General features: G+C 42.0%; 1 protein-coding gene across 1 annotated transcript; it reads left to right on the top strand.

The window, feature by feature from the left end:
- The first annotated feature begins 1,394 nt into the window (after positions 1-1,394).
- Positions 1,395-15,296, top strand: LOC128741444 (serine proteinase stubble). The gene is made up of 5 exons (XM_053837265.1): positions 1,395-1,485; positions 13,924-14,267; positions 14,324-14,843; positions 14,902-15,009; positions 15,133-15,296. Exons 1-5 carry the CDS (start codon positions 1,395-1,397, stop codon positions 15,294-15,296), a joined length of 1,227 nt encoding a protein of 408 aa, XP_053693240.1.
- Positions 15,297-22,408: the final 7,112 nt, after the last annotated feature.

The following is a 22,408-nucleotide window of genomic DNA, read 5'->3' as shown; positions in this document are numbered from 1 at the left end:
TATCCAGTTGTCAGGCCACGAATAATATATTGCAGATACCGGTCAATAAATACCTGCAGATTTAGCGTTGTCTCCGCTGAGACGCAACACGTTTCGCAGGCATATAGCAGTACAGATTTAACGTTTGTATTGAAGATTCGGGGTTTCATATGTAGAGTGATCTAGTTTGAGCGCCAAATGTTTCGCAAAGCTGCAATGTGGCTATATCAGTGTTGGTACCAACATCGGTCGTTGTCTGGCTACCAAGCTATTGAAAGGTTACCTGCTCAACTTGACGTCCGACATTACCCTTCACAAAACGTTACGATCAAGAAGCACACGCCGCCGTACGAAGCTGGCAATCTACAAATCCCTTTTAGACCGGTAGTTCTTTATGGACTTGAAGCTGTGACGCAGCTCACGGAAAACATACGCGCCCTTGCCGTGTTCGAGCGGAAGGCGCTGCGGACGTTATTTGGAAGAGTACAAACTGAAAGCGGAGAGTGGCGGAGGCGTATGAATCATGAGCTACATGCACTGCTTGGAGAGATTCTCAGCATACATCTAGCGAAACTAGGTGGGCCGCGGTGGTAATATAGTTGGACGTCGGCAGAACGGGATTAGCTGCAAGGTGAAATCAATACAAACGGTGCCGATGAACGCATATCACAATACCTGTCTAAGAACAGATACTGGAAGCCCGCTTTCCGATCTCCGACTTCATGACCGGAATGACTAGGATGGCTCGAACAATTTGGATCGTGATGGACAAGTTGAAATACTTATAATAAACTTAAATAAAACTTATGATAAACTTTATAAAAATTATAATTACTCGAATATACAGTAATGACCATATATATCGATATAGACAATCTAGGCAATCGCAAAAAACCTTGAAAAATTGAATGTAGAGGCGAAGTTAACAGTTATAGCAATTTCGGCGGTTGCGATTTTCCAGCTTTTCTCATTCACATGACATAGAATGACCCATCTATGATTTATAATTATTTCTTTTTAGTTCAGCAATGTTTAAATACATTTTACTGTTTTATTTTCCACTTAAAATACATATCACCGAGTGCTTTTATTTTTCCATTCAACGAACTTTGAAATGAGTCTATGAAATTGCATCCTATCTTTAGGTAATAACGTTCTTTCCAAACATTTCCACTCACAAACAATTTTCAATCAAGTTTTTTCTCACCCATTCTCCAGTTCAGTTTGGCTGCCATCGTGAAATTGATTTTCCCAACCATTCTCATGCATTTCATTCCAGAAAGAATGAAAATTAGGTACGAGCGAGCTATCGGAGCAGCAGCAGCAGCAGCAGCAACAGCGGTGGCAATTGGCTTCAGCTCCAGCTCCAGCTACGGCTTCGGTAGCGACCGGTTCGGACGGGCGGACGGCGGAAGATGCTCTCATGGCATTTCTTAACGTGCGTGATTGGAATCCTGCTTTGCAACGGTGGCGGCGGTGGTCGACTTCTAACAATAGCTAATGCAAGTAAGTTTGTGTCTGTTGGTACCGGGCGGCGCACATGGATCGACCAATTGGTGGGAAAAAACCCCGATATCTGGCAACAGTTAATGAAGAGCTAATCCGCGCAAAATAGTTTTCATACCGAAATTTGTGGTAAACTGGCTGCATTTTCGCTGTTGGGAGATCAACTTAAGCTGATTGCTTTTGGATGACTGGTCTGAAAAGCGCTCATCCAAGCGTGAACGAGTTTGTTTGGAAAAATCGATTCAGCTGTTGTGGATGAGTGAGTGCTGAAGACTTTTAGGTCAGCGTTTCATTCATGTTGGATGGCCAGAAATTTAGTTGACAATTGGTATGTTCCTACTGTATACAAACGGCTATTGAAACTAGTTTGCACTAAACGAAAAATTAGTTTCACTTTTAGTAAGTATCTTGAGAGCGATTTAAGCAGTACAAAGCAATTGTGCACGATATTATCGCCCATGACTCATGGGTCACGAATTCATCAGTTTAGAAATTGAACCAATCATAATCGTGATTGTAACCGTGCTGTTTTACCGACTACGATATCCAGAAACTGCCAATCAATGGTCGGTAATGATTTGTTATGACGAGATTATCGCTTTCCGCTCAATAGACCGATCTTGAACGGCGAGCAAATTCAAGACCTAATGTACGCTTATTGTTTTGTTGATCGAGCAGCAAAAGAGAAATACATTAATAATATAAAATATCCTGAATTATTCGATTAATAAGTGTTTTGCTACGTTTGGTAATATTATGATAGCTTCATTATGGACTAGCGGAACAATCAGTGGTATATTACCTATCGAGTTTTCCATGAGCGGAAATGGCGGACAGTGCCAGCATGCAGTCAACCTATTTTGACTTCATAAAATGCCAAACTCAAATGAAGCATACTGAAACTGTCCGTTATTCTCGCTCATAAAAAGCTGTACAGTTAATAATAATAACTTCAATGGTTCATTTCTACACTTGTTGCACTTCCTCCAGTTGGATCGTTATAAAAACAAAGTCTATGTATCAAAATTAATTTTTTTTAAACTTATCTACGCTCAACTCGCCTAACGCCAGTGTGCCTCAAGGTTGCTTCCTGGGCCCAGCCCTGTTGGACATATTCACTTCGTGTTTGCCTGAATTCCCATTAGGCTGCACTACAAATAAGCCGTTGTTTTGTGATGAATATTTCCATGAGAGTAAAGCGTTTGCATCACATGTCCCAAGTAACAATTTGCGTTTTATTACACTCTTATGATGGCATGTAAGACCAAAATTGGTCTTGAAGGCCACCATAAGAGTACAATAAAACTTACATTGTTGCTTGGGGTGTTGCGTAAGATTGCATAAGAATATAAATCTATACCTATAAAAAAGGATTTCTGCCTGCCAGTCTGTCCGTCTGTCTGTCTATCTGTCTGTCTGTCCCTATGTTCCTTTTAGAATCGAAAACTACTGAACCGATCAGCGTGAAAATTTGCATGTAGGGGTTTTTGGGGCTACGGAAGGTTCTTATGATGGTTAGAGATCCCTCCCCCCACCAAGAGGGGGGGGGCTCCCATACAAATCCATACCTATAAAAATGGATTTCTGTCTGTCTGTCCCTATGTTCCTTTTAGAATCGAAAACTACTGAACCGATCGGCGTGAAAATTTGCATGTAGGGGTTTTTGGGGCCAGGGAAGGTTCTTATGATGGTTAGACACCCCTCCTCTCACTAAGAGGGGGGGCTCCCATACAAATGAAACACAAATTTCTGCACTCGAGAATTAATCAAGCAAATGGAACAAAATTTTACATGTGGGTGTTTTTGGAGACAAGATTTTTTTATGGTGAATTAAGACCCCTCTTCACTTTAGGAGGGGGGGCTCCTATACAAATGAAATACAAATTTCCTCATAACTCGAAACCTGACCTCTATTACTTTCCTTCAGTTGGGTCACTCCTGCGAAATGGTACTTTCTACGAAAAGATTTTCCGTGAAATGGTACATCCCGCGTAAGGTTTTTCGCGAAATGGTATTCTGCGAAATTCTATATTCCGCGTTACGGTCAACCGGGAATTGGTGTTCCACAAAATGGTATTCGGCGAAATGGTTTGTAAAGATAGCGAATATTTAAATGCTATCCGCTTTATTTTATCAGGCTAAGCAATGGGGGGAGTTGTTTTCTACTTTACTGTGAGAAAAATTTGTACATTAAAACACCCATGAACTCCCCAGAAACTTGCAAAACTCAAGATTGTGAGAAAGGTCATCAGAGATTCACGATTCATGTACAACACAGTTCAATTTGTGGCAATACGAAGTTTGTCGGGTCAGATAGTGACATATAAAAATGGGTTTGCGGTGTCCTTCTTCATGTGGTGCCCTCCAATTGCTTGGACTCACCAGTCAGTGTTGAAATAAAAACTACGTCAAACAAAATTATTAGATATGAAATTGCAATTTTATAGATCATAAATTATCTATTATAAGCTAACTTAAAGTTTATTTTCGCTTTTCACCGCGCGAGAAGGTTTTAAATCCTGCTTGTGTATAGAAATATAATTGCAAAAATAAACAATTCCTAATTATACATAACAATTGGCTTAGTATTAATATGACTTTTTATTACGTCTGACCATCATGGCCATCATGTAGGTAATGGTTATTACTGTAATAAAACCCATAGAAAATCAAAACTATTCCAAATTTATTACAACGATCAAGAAAACATAAAAAATGTACGTCGGCTCTGTTTAATCACAGCAACTGGAATTGCGACGCGTGGCAGTAAGTTTATGGGAAATTTTGTAATTCTTCATTAATACTAATTAGTATTGGCCGCCCATTTTGTCAATTGAACTTGTAGAATGAAAATTTGTTTTGAAACAACCGAAACAATTCTTGTGTGTGTGTGTGTGTTTTTTTGACTAAATTTATGTGGATATTTTAGTTTGTTTTGTTTTTTACCATATTTTGCATTTTGAATGTTTTACATAAAATTTTTGCATATCTTTGTTGTACTGTTTGCATTTTCCTATTGACATTGAGTTTGCTTAAAAATACAGTGATTTAAAATGTTAAAACATTTTTGTTTGCTTGCTTTAATTAAAAATATGTATATCCTACCTGCTTATTTAACTTAATACTACCCAGGTAACCAATAAGCATTTCCAATGCGATTTAAATGCAAGCCAATAGGCATTTAAGTTGCCTTAAACGCTACTTAAATGCTATTTTGGCAAAATATGCGGCTACTTTACTGCTAGCCCCCATATAGTGCTGGCAATGTTTATTTGCAGCTAGTTACCGACAAGAAGAATTTAAATAGAATGGTGGATGCCAATTTACAACAGTTACGCAGTCAAAAGGCTGATAAACAGCAACCTGCAGTATAAAACGCCAGGGATGCTAATAAACGATTGATTTACTGCTTATACTAATGCTTATTGGTTACCTGGGTAATGCCCTAACTTTCATGCACTGTGTGTGAACACTTCCCAGATAAAACAAGATTGTAATAGAAAGTCCACATTAAGTCGTATGCATGTCAATTTTACATTTTACTTACTTACTTATGTGTCCATGTCCACCGGTCCGGCAGAACAAAGGGATGAAGTCAGAGATCTCCACTGCTGACGGTTACCCACCATGGCTTTTACCTGTCGCCAGGACAGGTTCGCGTTCTCCTTGCCGTTCCTCCTGAACGCCTCGTACTGAGCCTCGATGAGATGGACTAGCTTATCTGGAACTCCTCTACGCCTAAGTGCGCCCCAGATGTTTTCGTGGTTGAGTCGGTCGAACGCCTTTTCGAAGTCAACGAACACCAGCAGAAGAGAGTCATGGAATTCGTTGATCTGCTTCAATACAATACGAACAAAGATGGGTCAGCTTTGAGCATTGCGGTTGAAATACAGTCTATCCCTGGCGCACTATTAGATTTCATACTCTTGATGGCAGCTACAATTTCATCCAGCGATGGCGACTCCGAGTTCACGCGATTAATTCGACGAACAGTAGCCATCATACGCTGCTGGTTTTGTTGGTCTCTGACATTTGAAACTCGGAAGAGTTGTTCAAAATGTTCAGTCCATCGCTCAAGCTGTTCTGTACGGAGCTGACCAGCTCTGTCCTTTAGCGGCATCTTTGTATTCATCCTGGCACCACTAAGGCGGCGAGAAATATCGTACAACAAACGGATATCACCATTGGCGGCGGCGGTTTCTCCTTGTTCGGCTGGGGAGTTAGTCCAGGCTCTCTTGTCCCGTCTACAAGCACGTTTAACAGCCCTCTCCAGATCGGCGTATCATTGACGGGCAGCTGTCTTACCCCATCTGGTCCGCGCTCGCTCAATGCCGGCTTTCGCCTCTCTCCGCTCGTCGATCTTCCTCCAAGTTTCATCCGAATTCCACTCCCTCCGCCCGCTCCGCGCTTTGCCGAGGGTTTCATCACTGGTCGTGATGAAGGAATTCTTGATGCTGGTCCATTGCTCTTTGACGATTCCACCAGGTGGCAGCTCCGAGGCTCGAGATTCAAGTTGTTCGACAAAGGCCCTTTTCACCTCAGGATTCTCCTATGGGCGGACGTCGTAGCGGCATCCAACTTTTTCCTCCCGTCGTTGGACACGTGCGACGCGCAAACGTATCTCAGCGATAACAAGATGATGGTCGGATGCAATATCAGCGCTGCGTTTGTTGCGTACATCTATAAGACTCCTTCACCATAACCGGCTGATGCAGATGTGGTCGATTTGGTTTTCTGTTCGGCCGTCGCGGGAAACCCACGTGACTGGTACTGGTGTACTGGTCTATGGGAGAAGAGCGATCCGCCAATGACCATGTCGTTATTACCACAGAATTCTGTAAACAGCTCCCCGTTTTCGCTCATCTCTCCTGGGCCATGGCGTCCCATGACGCGTTCAAGGTCCGCGTTGTTTGAGCCAATCTTAGCGTTGAAGTCGCCCACGTGGATTTGGATGTACCCCTTCAGGATTTTCTCAACCACGCTGTTCAGCTGGCTGTAAAAACTCTCTTTCTCCTGCAGGTCGGCAGCATCTGTTAGCGCATAGCACTGGATTGCTGTAAGGTTCCTAACCCGTGTTCTGAATCTGGCAATGATTACTCGCTCTTTTATCGGTTCCCACTTCATCAGGGCCGCATGTGCCCCTGGGCTCAGTAGAAATCCAACTCCTCTTTCTCGAGTAGCATTTTCACCTCGTATGCCAGAGTAGAGCAAGACTTGCCCGGATGACGTACTGTGTTCGTCAGTACCCGGCCAGCGAACCTCGCTCAGCCCCAGGATTTCAAGCTTCAGGCGGCTAGCTTCCCTTGCAAGTTGAACCAGCTTGCCCTGCTGGGCAAGTGTCAGTATATTCCATATTCCGATTCGTGCCCGTGTTTTCATGCTAAAGGTCGTTGCCAATAATCCAGAGAGATTTCTTCTTTTATTTTGGGTAACTTTTTTGTGTTCCGGTACAGTAGGCTGTTAACCTAAAGTCCTTACCCAGGTAACCAATAAGAATTAAAATAAGCAGTAAATCAGTCGTTTATTAGCATCCATGGCGTTTTATACTGCAGGTTGTTGTTTATCAGCTTTTTGACTGCATAAGTGTTGTAAATTGGCATCTACAATTCTATTTAAATTCTTCTTGCTGGTAGCTGCAAATAAGCATTGTCAGCACTATAAGAGGGCTAGCAGTAAAGTAGCCGCATATTTTGCCAAAATAGCATTTAAGTAGCATTTAAGGCAACTTAAATGCTTATTGACTTGCCTTTAAATTGCATTGGAAATGCTTATTGGTTACCTGGGTATCCTGCTGATGGGGCTTCCATCTTAATGTGGGCGGGAGCCACTGTGCCTCTTTCCTGTTAGTATACGACAACCAAAGTTGTGTACCCCAGCCGGCACCTCGTGGAGGTAGGAATAGGAGTCTAGTCAAGCAGTAAAATGAAGCTGTTCAGTCAAGTAGTCCGGTCGTGTAGTCCAGTCGAGCAGTTGAATCGAGCAGTTAAGTCGAGCTGTCGAATCAAACAGAAGTTAAGCAGTTGAGTCGAGCAGTCTAATCGAGCAGTTAAATCATGCTGTTCAGTCAAATAGTCCAGCCGAGTAGTTGAGTCGAGCAGTCAAGTTGGGCAGTTGAACCGAGCAGTCGAGTCGAGCAGTTTAATCGAGCAGTTAAGTCGAGTAGTCCAGTCGAGCACTTGAATTGAGTAGTCTAGTCGCGCAGTTAAATCGAGTAGTCTAGTCGAGCAGCAGGGTCAAATGGTTCAGTCGAGCAGTTAAATCGAACAGCTGAGTCGAGCAGTACAATCGAGTTGTCCAGTCGAGCAGTTAAGTCGAGCTGTCAAATCAAACAGTTAAGTCAAGCAGTTGAGTCGAGCAATCGGGTGGAGTGGCTAAGTCGAGCAGTTAAGTCGAGCAGTCTAGTCGAGCTGTTGAATTAAGCTGTTATCTGAGTGTCGAGCAATCAAATGCAAATCGAGTAGTCTAGTCGAGCAGTCCAGCAGTCGACCAGTGAGGTGACTGAGAATACAACCCATTGCTACGAAAGCATGACGTCCTATCAGGGACCTGTTTTTAGTTACCGATAAGCCTCTTATGACGTCCTGTTAGAAACCTGGTTTTCGGTACAGACATAAGCCACAACATTATATAATATAATAGGCATTATATAATAATGTTCTTATGTGGTGTGAAGTATAACTTTTTCGTGCGGAAATGATTTCGTATCTCTGAGTGACAACCGAAATATACAAACCAAATTGTTTGCTGGGAATTCTCTTCGTAGCTTAGTTTGAATGTGTCAACTTACTCTCCAGGGTATCCAGGGCGGCTCGGACATGCACCTCGCTTGTTCTCGTTGGCAGGTTCAGAGCAGGTTATCTTTAAGTATTTGTTCTGTACGCGCTTAAGCCTTAGCCTGTGTATCATAGCATAGCCCGACCATACCGGGACCTCGTACTCTATCGCTGGGTAGATGATCTGTTTGTGGACAGCCAGCTGATTCGTCAGGCACAGTTTAGATGTTCTGCATATCATCAGGCACAAAGACCGGATGGCTCTGTTACATTTGTTGATGATTTTGTTAACATTAGACCTAAAGAGCAGCTGTCTGTCTACCGTGAGGCCGAGATAATGGACTTCCTGACTGGATGACAGAGTCGTCATACCGGGCTCGTACTTTCTCAGCCCGAATAAGCCACAGCGACTTGAAGTGCGGGTAGAGGATAGCATAGAGTTTAGTCGCTTTGATCAAAGTCCTCCATATCGCAAAATAGTGCCCGTTTGAGCATCCAGACCTCTCTCTAGTTTGCACGCGAAGGAACGTATGATGTGACCCGCATACATGATTATTATATTATACTGAATGTGTCCCAGGATACTTCCTTGAGGCACATCTGCTGGAATGTTAAATGTTTGTGAACAGACACTATTCAGTGATTCTTTGATAGACTATTCAGTGATACCTGGAATACTATGCCAAATAGATCGTTTTTGATGACCTTGATAAAATACATCGCAAATTGTATTGATACAGCTCTTGGTCGTCGTTCCAGTCATCGTCGAATGCCCTTTCGACATCCAAGAGTGCTATTGTTGTCGTCTTAGATACCGAATTGTTCCGCTGGATTATGCTGGTAACTCGATGGAGTTGATGAATGGTGGACCTTCCCTTTCGGAACCCAAACTGTTCCTCCAGGAAGACACCATTTTCCTCAGTGAACGAAAGAATCCGGATTTGGACTCATTTCTCAAACAGCTTGGAGAAGGCAAAGTGCGAGCTGATGGGTCGATAGCGCCAGGAAACCCCTGGGTCGTTCCCCGGTTTCAGCACTTGGATGACTTTTGCTAATTTCCACATTGAAGGAAACTAGCAAAACTGCCAGCATCTGTTGAACAGGTTTGCTACAAAACTAAACGAGCCGTAACTTAAGTGCTTGAACTCGATGTTAATTGTGCTATCGAACCATACACATTTTTGTTTTTATATCCCTTGGCATGGCCTCTTCTTGAGGAGCTTAGTCACTGACCAGAATCGTTTTGAATGAGGTTGAATTTGTTAGAGCTTCTGCTGAAATTCCTTGTTTTCTAGCTCTCGAATCCGCTCCTGGATAACGCTAGAGAGACTGTTTGCCATAAATTTTGTCTGCCGATCACCAGCTCGCTGGTATTGGTGCTACCGCATTAGATGGTTGCTGGTGGGATCTATTTGAAGAGAGGTACTCACCTGATGTTGTTGAACTGGTACCGCATTTGCCCAGGCGACGGTAATCGCTCGCTGAAGGGATTCTGGTGGCTGGTTGGTCAGCTCCAATGTCTCTAGAGGCTGTTCGTAATCCATGTTGTCATCGACGATACGTTGAAACTTGGCCCAGTTGGCACAATGGTAGTTTTGTTGGAGCCGACTGCCCACCGTATCGGTAGAGTCATCAAGCTTTAGCACCTCAGGTCAGGGTACTGGTCGGAAGATAGTTCTTCAAAGACCACTGGTACTGCGGAAATGGCCACGTTAGTTATAAAGGGTTCCAATAAAGTAGACCCCTGATCTGGAGATTCGAATCGGACTATCCGGCGCCAGTATGTTGTAGAGACCGGCCTTTCCAAGTAACAATTTGGGTTTTATTACACTCTCACATTGTTGCTCGGGTTGTAATCTTCCGCCAAGATTTAACGAAACACACTTCATGTCGACTTCATTGAGGTCACCGGCATTGATGTATTTCACCTGCCGCCGAGTCAGTTTCGCCAAGTCGGGTAGTAAATGAGTCGGATAGTACCGTCCCGGGATCTGGTTTGTTTGGGACAGTATACCGCAACTATGTGGATTGTACCAATCGACGTGCTGACGTCGACCAAATTGATCTCAATGACTTTCTGGTTGAAGCTCAGCAGCAGGCGGCGTTTTACATTGCGCCTCACAGTAATGGCTACAGTTCCTTCTCGAGCACTGATTCAGTCAAGTCTCAAAAACAGATCGCTAACCTCCGCCTTGAGATGGTTTTCCGTGATTACAGCGATGTCAAACTCCTTCCAAACGTTTAAGAAACTGTGCAGCTCGATCGGTTTGCTCTTCAGAAAGCAAGCGTCCCAAATAACTATGGAGAAGACTTCACGGTACATATCTGCTGATGACTGAGATTATAGTTTGGAGTTGATTAGCTAATGTCTTACAAAAAAAAAACTTGATGCCAATAACCTCCGTGATGAATTTGCCAAGGTTTTTTGTCGTAAGAGGAGCACCGTCGCAACACCGCAGCACTGGCATACGATACTCTAGGCAAAGGGACAGAGCCTAGAATTCGTGGCGGCGATTCATTGGTTGTTGAAAGGGAGCGGAGACAAGTTTGGGACCTGCCGGCGAGCCTGAAGCAATTTTGATCATCATGGTCATTTGTGATGACCAGAGAACGGCGATCAGTGCGTCTTCGAACGGACTTATTGTTCGCTGATGCTTCCTGTCGGATTCGTTTGAAATCCGATCGGTTGGTGCGGCCACACGGAAAGTTAGTGCGCTATCCTTGACGACACACAGATCACGAATATGATAAGCGCGTTGTAACAAATGCCCCACCATGTTGTAGCGAAAAGATATAGTCTTATTTTTACGATTAAAGGAGATGACGAAGCACTTTGAGATGTTGACAATAAGTATGTTACTCGGGCTCCAATATTCAAATTTGTCCACAAGGTGTTACAGTTCAGTGCAGTCGAAATCCGTTTTGATATTTACATCATCGGCATGAAAAACCAACAAACAGGTGGAAGGAGAGTTGATAGTTCATTGATAAAAATAGAAAAGAGCAGTTGTCCGAGGTTGCTCCCCTGTGATACACCAGAGATGCAGCAGAACGAGTCGGAAAACTTGGGTCCAATCTTCATGTCAGTTTTGTGGAAGTCTAAACCGTTGCCGTCGACAATATTCTCAAACACGATTCTCGAACACGAACACGGATCAAGAGCGCGGCGGTTCAAGCGCGGTACAAGCTGCGGAAACGTGAGAGCGTTGGTAGGCGATGCTAGGACAACCGTTTACTGGAACATTCCAAGTTAAGCAGAACTAGTTGCAATCAATGTAGCAAATCGAGCGAGAAGTATGAGAGTATGAGAAGCATAGCATCCAATGCGTACGCTACAGCTGCAAGCATAAAACAAACAGCTACCATCACTGTATGTAGACATTCTGCTACCTACATACTCGCGAAAGTACAGTTTCGTAGCATCTGCATATCCCACTCACGAGCAGCGATTGTCAGCCACTATTGTCAAATATTTGACACACATAAATGTGAGAATGTCTTTTTTAGTTCTCAGTATAATATTTTGCATAACAAAAATAGTCTAAGGAGTACTTTAAATTTCTGGAACATTAGTAGAACTCAAGGGAACTAAAATAATTGGTGGGTCCCAAATGTATCCATGTTAAATATCTGGCAATAGTGGCATCACTACTCGCGAGGCGAACAACTCGTGAGCATCCACCTGCCCGTGAGGGTTAGCGGCGCACTGTAATACAGATTTTGCATATTTTTTCTTTTTCTCTTCATCTTCGCCATCTATTCTACTCAGGGGCAGGAGTGCGAGCCTTCGCGAGAGATCGGTATCAACAGCTCAGGCTGCAATGATATGCGTGAGCGACGAAAGTGGCTGTTAGTTAAATATACACTCGCAAAAACTCGTCGCGGTGCATGAATAAATAAGAGAAATTTTTCGGATGCTAATGCCGCCATGTTGGTTTGAACGAGTACGTGTGTGTGAAAAAATTAGACGCCACGAGTGTGAACTTCACAACACTGGTTGTAATCACCGAAAAGCAGCACGCCAGCTAAGAAAACACACTTCCAGCTGATTCTATATGTTCGCTGATACTCTTGGCGTCATCTTAACGGCTGGAGGGGAAAACCGATTACACCGGTGCTCAGTGATTAACCGACCACTAGAACTTTTACATTTTAGTTGCTCAAGGGTTTCATCAATTGGGGATTGACCGGTGAAGCAACTCAGCTTATTGAAGATTGCGATCAACATACAACCGCCGTGGGATTTTCAGCTGTCCTACTAGTTACGATCACTTCTAAAGATGGAGTGTGCGCCCCCCAGAAAACTGTAGTGAGTGAATCCTCTCGTCAAGCAAGGTTTCCATTAAAACGTTTATATCGAAGTTCGACTCTGTTACAGGAATGAAAAAGTAATCGATTTTAGTTCAAAGTCCGCGCACGTTCTGGCAGTAATTGAGCAACCGATTGGAGTTTAGATGCGGTCAGGCACGTAGCTGGAAACTGCGTTATCGGAAGTTTTGTTATAGGAGTTGTTACATTTGCCTAGTCTGGAATTCTGAGAGTACGGAATGGACACCCACACGTAGGACCGAGACGACCGAGCAGAAATGACTCGACTGCGGTGGTGAGGTCGGGGGCTACCATAATACCGATATCATTGCATCCCTGTATAGCCTTAGACGTCAGTTGAGATGCGTTGAGCTGCCTAGAGTGGTATGCTACGTCAAGCGGGTCATGATTGATGGAGAGATCGACGTGTGAGGCGACGCTAAGGTCATTGAAAACAGAGAGAGTGTCAGTGCTCGAAGTATCAGAAGAAACTACATTTCCGAAGATCCTGGAGCTACACCTGGATTCGCAGTCATCACAGGGGTTAATGTGATCCGTGGAATGGTAGAATATTAGAGGGCGCTTGAAGATGCCCAACAGTTTTTGCGATAGAGGTTGAAATTATCAAATATTTCGTTTAATCGATTATGTACCACCAGCTAATTGATCGAGCTCTTTTAGTAATTTATTGATTGCTTTGAAAAAATCGGACATCACTATTTATGATTATGTACAAAACCTAACTAATCCAATCCGTTTCCTTACAAACTGGTGAATGACGTGACCCCTCTCACCCAGTATAATTTTTTTGATGAAGTTGCAACTAAACGTGTGATAATTGCCATAATTTACGTAACATAATGCATCTCGCCGATTGTATACTGCAAATCAACTCTTTTTATAGAACGCAGCTAGCACGTACAAAAGCTTAACCTTGCAGGTTACACATCTTTCTTTGAAAAAATCGTCAATTTTCTTATGGCCTACAATTTTCTTTGTCCCTAACGTATAAGATATAAGCCTCAATCTGCTCAACTTTAACGCCGATAGCCAAGTACGCACTAAAATAGCACTCAGCAGATAATTTCCTTTCCCCGGACGGACCTCAGCTAGCGTACTTTTCACCTCATTAACGCTAATTGACATCAATCCTCAGTGCGAGCTCTCATCGTCAGTGCGGCTAAAGCCGACAAACTTACTTCCAACACCTATCAATTTGTCTAGGAATTTCTTTTCTGTTCGCTCTTCCTCATTTACCTCCTAGCCAAGCCGTCATTCAAGAAAAAAAAAGCTCTTGAGCTACCGAATTCATACTCACTTTCGATTTCTTTTTCTTCCCTCATTTACTTACCGCTAGACGTCATTCACAACGTACTGGGACTACCGACGACCTGTATCCATCAGAACGTGGTCCGCCAGTGTCGGTTATCGTTTTCCTGCTGGCTTGAAGGTGGTCGTCATGTGGCCGGTTGCGGTGAAAACCGTTGGCTCCTGTCGTGCTGCGTCAAGGACAACGATCTTCAAAGTGCACCGACGATGATCAACCCCAAGCTGGCGTACGCAGCTCCGATGCGTCCTGCGACGGCACTGATTCCGATGGGCCCGATACCGATGATTCCCGTCAAACCACGACTCCCAGTAGTGGCGACCTCCAAGAAGAGTAGTTTCTTTCGCAGACGGTCCGATCAAATGGGCTTTATGGTAGGTGTGTCAGTTAGGGTAAATAACAATCAATTATAATTGATGGCTCATTTCAGACTGAATGCGGAATAGCCCGCACTCCACACAACACGCTTCAGAAACGGATTATTGGTGGGCGAACGGCCAACTTCGCTGAGTATCCCTGGCAAGCGCACATTCGAATAGCAGAGTATCAATGTGGTGGAGTGCTGGTTTCACGGATGTTCGTCGCGACTGCTGCCCACTGCATTCAGCAAGCGCGGTTAAAAGACATCACAATCTACCTAGGCGAGCTGGACACGCAGAACTCTGGAAAAATAGCCGAACCGCTACCGGCAGAGAAGCATCGGGCGGAAGTTAAAATTGTTCATCCTAAATTTCTTTTCCGCATGACCCAACCGGATCGGTACGATCTGGCTTTGCTTAAGTTGACCAGACCAGCTGGCTACAAGACCCACATTCTACCGATTTGCTTGCCAACGAAACCGTTGGAACTGATTGGGAGAAAAGGTTTTATAGCCGGTTGGGGCAAGACCGACGCCAATATGGGCCAAACCGGGACGAATATTCTTCGCACGGCAGCGGTTCCGATCATAAGTACATTTTCGGTTTGTTCCGTCGTATAAATACTATAAAGAGAGGTTTTCATTTTCAGGTACAAAGGATTGTCTTCGGTGGCACAAAAGTAAGCACATCAGTGTTGAGTTGTATAATGAAATGTTTTGCGCCGGGCACTCGGATGGTCATCAGGATGCCTGTCTGGGTATGTTAATTTACAGCTAGCAATGCTTTAACAGAGACTTTCGTTCCACCGTGTACCGTACATTAAATTCAGTACATGGTGCCTACATTCAGGCAATTTATGGTCTCGATCAATTTCTTGCAGGTGATTCCGGTGGTCCACTGATCATCAATGACCGGGGACGATTTACACTGATCGGCATCACCAGTGCGGGATTCGGTTGCGGAATAGATCATCAACCGGGAATCTACCATAATATTCAGAAAACGGTCAAATGGATTCAAAACGTGATTATGACTGAGAGTTGAGCTAGTTTTCCGGCGTTGCAGTGAGCTGGTGCTCCGCTTTGTAGCGTGCTGAAATCAACAGTATTTTTTGTGTATTTTATTTGATAGTAATACGGTAGCACTTCTGCACCAGGTTATTTTATTCGAAGAAATTTTACTACATGGAACGATACCATCGTGACAAGCTAAATGTGATTATCTATTTTAAAGTACGTTCTTTTTATTATTTTATATAATTTCTTTTCGGTAGCTTCAGGCGGTGAGCAGATAACTAAGTTTCCAAATGAAAAATGTAGCAAAAAATCTATTTTCAATTATCTTGTTTTGCACTTCTAGATAAATATTTTAGCGTGTAGGACTTAGTACATGTACCCGTTAGGATTTATTAGCGAGATATTTATTCCATTGGAGCTAACATGACAATGAACAGTAGTAAACGAGACATTCTACATAGTAGTTTTATAAACAAAAAGAAAATATTTGAGGATGACATTTCCTATGGTACACAATAAATAAAGTATTAATTTCTAATTCAGTATCGATTAATGTAATACAGTTTACATCATCCATGATATGGAAATCCGAGGGTTTTTTAAAAATAATAACGAATTGAAACCCAACTGGTATTTAAAGAGATGTTGATCCGGATCGGGATATACATACGCATATAACCGCATAAAACCACATACAGTTCTCTATAGAAAGCTCAATGCCTTTATATCTAATTAACGGGAAACTAGCTTCGTCATTAACTTTTCGTCGGAGAGCCCAATTTCGGAAGCAGTTTTTTAGCCCAAAAGCGGGGTTCTGTTTATAGAAATATATTCACTGCATTCCTCTTGCCAATTTGAACACAGCGAATACAGGCCGGACTCGATTATCCAGGGATTCGATTAACCGGGGATTCGATTATCCGGGGATTCGATTATCCGGGTTTTTAGACTCGATTATCCGGGTGAAAAAAAAAATTTTTTTTTCGCTGATTTATTTTAAACCCAAATGTTATAGTTTTCATGCTACATGATGATTCCAAATAGACAAGCATTGATTCACCTCCCTAAAGCTACAAAATTCCTTTCTTATATCCCTTTTATCGGCGAACAAAACAAAAATAAATCCTGCGATGATGAAATCAATTTTTTTACTTAAAAATCATCATCACCATCATCATTATCATCATCATCATTATCATCGTAATCATCAGTAAAAGAATTGCAAAAAAGGAATTTTATGACTTTAGGGGAGATTGATCAATAATAGAAAACATTTATAATACCCAAATATTGAAAAACATAACATACAAAAAATAATTTTGTACCAAAAAAAATCATCAGTGGAAAAGATGGTAAGAAAGGATTTTTCTGACTTTTGGGAAGATAGATCAATAATAAATAAAACATTTCTGGTACCTAAAAGTCAAACAACTTGCCATACCAAACAAAATTTTGTACCAAAAATGATGATTCGATTATCCGGGTGATTCGATTATCCGGGCTGAAAATAAAAATGAGCACCCGGATAATCGAGTCCGCGCTGTATATTTTTATGAACAGAATTTTCGTTTCAAACAAAAAAACTGCTTTCGAAATTTGCAAAATCGATGACAAATAATAGGACACCATACGCACCGTTGCTTTTCAAGAGATGGCGCTTTTCTAGTGGTAGTAAAATCTAAATTTCTCACTTATTTATGTTTACCTACCTGGAAAACAATTACTAATCATATTTTATTTGTGGTACAGTTATTCTGTTATACTTAATTTTCATGATTTCTGCCTAATTTTGATAAAAAACAAACATTTCCTATACCTCTCCATAGCATCTTACTACCAGTCATCCGAGAGCCCTAAAAAGCTAAAGCCCTATAAAGATACATTTATAGGGCTTTATGAAAAGTATGTTTGCAACATTTCAATTCGAAAAAATTAAATTTCGCCACATGAACGCAATAAATAAAAACAATGTTCACCAACTATTTATTGGTTCAGGTGTCAAACGTTATACACTCAAGTCGCTTTTTGCGCGCAGGATACGTCCCGCGTAAATCAAAACCGCGTAAAAAAAACCGCGTAAATTCCGAAAACCGGGTAAAAACCAAAATTTTGCGTAAAAAAAAACTTTGTGGATTTCAACACTACGCGAAAAAATAGACGATTTGAGCACATCCGCGTAAATTCCGAAAACCGCGTATAAAAAAACCGCGTAAAAAGCGACTTCAGTATATTGCGATTAGCGATAAACACAAAAGAAACTGAGATGCATGAGAGAGTAAGGGTGTTGATTTCAGTAAATATATTGTCGCGCAAAATTCAGCTGTTACGGAAATGTACACTATGCGCTACGAAGTAACGACATCTGTTGTATTCAACAGGGAAACATTGATAGTTTCAAGCATACTCTCACGCATGGTGCATGATGAAACGCCTGCGCCATCTTCTGTTATTTATAATCAGAAACTAGAGGCGGTGTCCTATTTCACTTTAATGGTGAAAAATATTAATAGTGCTCTTATTTTCACGTGGTAGAGTGCAAAGTACCATAAATTTACATAAATCAAATGAAAAGTTGATTAGGGTGACCTACGTATTTTGGACCCCTTCAGCAGCTGTACATAATTTGGACACTTACAGCAAAATCAAATGGAAGTGTCCAAATTATGTATAGCTGCTCATGGGGTCCAAAATAGGTTGGTTACACTACATATCAGGAAGGAAGACACGACCGCATATGTAGGTGACGCAGGACTACGTAAAAGTCTCTTATATCCATGCATGTATTCATTCGATACTTCATGTATACATACTACCTATATGCAGCATAAATACATGCTGCATGCGTTATATGTAACATTTATCAAAGTAGTAACATTGTATACGTCCAATCCTCAATGTATATTTCAGAGTTATTTTTATGTGCATTTTGAGACAATTTAACAAAATCAAGAACACACACTAATGCTTTCCTGTTACCTTACAGAAATTAAAGATTTTATTACCAATCGTTTCACCATGTTGAACCATGTTTACCAATTCAATCCCATTTTATCAACAGCCCATCTCTTCACTGCACTTCCAATGAAACGTCAAACATGCGCATCCATACAGAATTTATTATAACCGAACACTACAGCTATATAGCGCACTTTTCCAACACAGATATCAAATTCGCCTAGGTTTAATCGACTCGCCGTAAAGAACTTGCAATCTGTTGAAACAATGGACTTTAGTCATTTTGATGTAGGACTACGTCTTACGGCAAGGTTTGGAATAGGGTGTCATTCCGAAAAATCGAAAAATACGAGTGTCACGAAAAATGATAGGTTTGGAGCAGCTTAGCGGCAAATATTTCAAGGAAAATTGTACCATCCAAAGTGCGATATCACTCATAAAAGTGCTATTTTGCATTAAATCGTTTCGGTATCTTCCAAGCAATAAGTGCGCCGAAGAGACCGAAACGATTTAAGCTAAAATAGCACTTTTATGAGCGATTGCGCACTTATTGATTGAACAATTATCCTTGCAATTGACAATACTATACAATATAGTTCACTTCGCAAAATCTCATATATCCGAAAAGACGCAAAAGTAACACCCTCTTGCGGACAAAAAGGTGACTAAAAGCTTTTTGAAACAAAAATTTTTAATCCTGCAACCAATGCATAAGTAAAAGATGCGGTGGGTTGAATGTGCTCTCTCTAACCCTATGACGTCATTCTTCTAGATTGTAACATTAGATATAAAAATTAATTGTGAATAGTAGAAACTATCCAACTTTTTACAAATCATAATGGCGGACGTGTTCGTAATAGTTGAACAATATTTTTGACATTTCAGTAATACATCGCACGTTTTCTTTCCGCTCGGCAAATCCAAAGGAACTTGCGTCATGTTTTAGCAAATTATTACGTGCTGCTATCGCTAGATGTGGCGCATCGAACGCGCAATAGATTTTACTATTTTCATACAGGAACCATAATCCTTCAGCAGTTATACCGTAAAGTTTAAAAAGTGATCGGTTGGTCGAATTCTGGTCACTCACCAGTAATTTTGGAATGAGTCCCGTATCCATCACCCGTCGTAATACTTCGTTGACGATGTTACGTAACCGCTCTGTCGTCAACGAACTTGTATTAAAGAAATAACCGATAGCTTGTTTAAACCCAGATTTCATAGATTTTATCATAATGGTTAGAGCGGTACTGGCTTTTTGGTGTATATTAACGGATTCTTTCCCAACTTTCGTGGGAAAGCTCATAAAATAATCAGGATCCGCATTTGCAACATACGTGAGCCGCTGTGACACACTCATCTGGTCGATATACATAGTGACCAATTTTTCATCCGGTGGACCAGCTACTTTGAATTTCAAGAGGTTAAGAACCGTTGTCGAGAAGCCTTCATTGATTTCCAATTTCGATAACCGTTTAAGTAGAAGGCAATATAAAAAATTTTCGCAATTGCCGATAGGCCTTACTGGAACAGTAGTGTAGTATAATAACCATATTACGCATTTTTTGGACAATCCAGCGCCACGTACCGGAGGAGTGGAGAGACGGGGTTATCTGCCCTATCTACAAAAAAGGCGATAAGCTGGATTGTGAGAACTACCGAGCGATCACTATCCTGAATGAATTCTGAAACCTACAAAGTGCTGTCCCAAGTCATCTTTCATCGACTATCGCCAATAGCCAATAGATTTGTGAGAAGTTACCAGGCCGGCTTCATGGAGGGTCGGTCTACATGACCAAATCTTCACCCTGTGACAGATCCTCCAGAAGTGCCGCGATCCTCCAGAAGTCCCCACGCACCACCTGTTCATCGATTTCAAAGCCGCATATGATAGTGTAAGCTGATAAGAGCTATGGAAAATTTTGGATGGAAACGGCTTTCCGGGTAAGCTTACTAGACTTATCATGGCTACGATGGATGGGATCCAGTGCTGTGTGAGAATATCGGGTGGATTGTCGGATCCATTCGGATCTCGCAGGGGACTTCCACAAGGAGATGGTCTTTCCTGCCTGCTATTTAACATTGCGCTTGAAGGTGTAATAAGACAAGTGGCGATTGATGCGGGGCACGATTTTCAATAAATCCATGCTGTCGGCAGAACATTTGAGGTGGTGGAAGATCAGTACACCAGACTAAAACGCGAAGCAGAGAAGATTGGATTGAAGATAAATCCGTCTAAAACGAAGTATATGCTGGCGGGCGGGACCAAGCGCGACAGGGCCCGCTTGGGTAATACCGTGGTAATCGACGGGGATAAGTTCGAGGTAGTCGCCGAGTTCGTATACCTTGGCTCGCTGGTAACAGACAACAATACCAGCCGTGAGATTAAAAGACGTATTATCAGTGGAAGTCGGGCCTACTACGAACACTTGCGGTCGAACAATTTGAGCCCCCGTACAAAGTGCACACTGTACAAAACGCTAATTAGACCGGTTGTCATCTACGGGCACGAAACATGGATACTGCTAGAAGAGGACCTACGAGCACTCGGAGTTTTCGAACGGCGGGTGCGAAGAACCATCTTTGGCGGAGTGCAAGAGAACGGTGTATGGAGGCGAAGAATGAACCACGAGCTCGCGCGTCTCTACGGCGAACCAAGTATCCAGAAAGTTGTTAAAGCTGGACGGATACGTAGGGCAGAACATGTTGCTAAAATGCCGGGCAAGTATCCTGTAAAAATGGTTTTCGCATCAAATCCGGTAGGAACTAGACGAAGAGGGGCACAGCGAGCGAGGTGGCAAGACCAGGTGGAGCGAGATCTGGCGAGCACTGGGTACCCGCGGAACTGGAGATCAGTTGCCATGGACCGAAACAGATGGAGAAATTATACTGCGCAGGCCTTGTCGTAAGACGTTAGGGCAATGAAGTAAGTAAGTAAGCGCCACGCAACGCATCTTGAGCTTTGACGACTCTTCTTGCAAAGCTTTTATCTTTGCTTTCAACGCATATGTTTGTTTTTGTTTCATTCGGAGTTTAGTTTTAAGCTCTCGTTTTTTTTCTAGACAATCAATAACCGCGTGGTATCGATAAAATATCGCACATCCCTACGAATAAGTAGTGCTTAATCATACTGTACAGTGGACCCCATTTACAATCGTAATTTGTCTTTGGCACATATCTTTAGTAACAGTGTGAGTTGATCACATGTACAGTGTTTTTATTGACCCCACTAATGAGCTAGAAACATTCAATTATGCACAATAGGAAGGTCATGTTACTCCCTGATGGCTTTACGTTGGCTCATTGGGCAATTTTAATTTATTGATCGATCTATCTCAATTACTACAACAGCAATCGTTGTAGAACTGTCAGTATTAGCATCACGGGTAAATCTGTTAATTATACTTTTATGAAAAATTGTTTTTATTAATCAATAAATTGAGTAACAGCATACAAAGCGATCTATATTTATGCAATATTCATGACTGCAAAACCGCCCGCAGTAGCTAGAAGTAGTTGAAAGCATTGAAAGAGGAAGCTTCCGAAATAACGGAATAAAGGTGGATAAACCTACAGCGCAGACAATCAATTCGATAAGTTATATGTTCCGAAATTTATGTCCATATTTGGTTGAATATCTATATCACAAATGTCGGCACTAAAAATGAAAAAGATTATTGAATAATTCAATACAAAACACATTTATTTCTATTAATATCGTTTAATTTTTAATCGGCTTTTGCAAAATGAATGGATCGTCATTTTCAATAGTTGACTATAAAACCGGTTTACTAGAGTCTGCCGAAAAGTGATTAAATAACTTCCTAACAGCTTATGAGGCAACAAAAAATGTCCCCATTGCTGATTATAATACCGGTATCATCGAAAGCACACGACTTGGGCACACAAATTTAGACATTAGCCATATCCCGCAACGTCAAACAATGGAAACCTGAAATGAAAGGCCCCCACAGAAGAACATATGGAAATGTTGACATCGCAAACAACATAGTTGACAATGATTAGTAATAGTGGTACCTAAACGGGTTGCTTTTTTTCCGGTGAAAATAATCTAAACCAAGACGAACAGACTACAGACGTACGTAAATTTGTCGCAAACGATGCAGATTTCGATTTTTTGACAACACGTGTGACTTCGCCTCGATTGTGCTTATTGAAATTGAT

This window comes from Sabethes cyaneus, chromosome 3 (genome assembly GCF_943734655.1).
Source record: "Sabethes cyaneus chromosome 3, idSabCyanKW18_F2, whole genome shotgun sequence".
NCBI lineage: Eukaryota > Metazoa > Arthropoda > Insecta > Diptera > Culicidae > Sabethes > Sabethes cyaneus.
The sequence above is the reverse complement of the archived record's forward strand: the minus strand, read 5'-3'. Positions and strand labels throughout refer to the sequence as shown.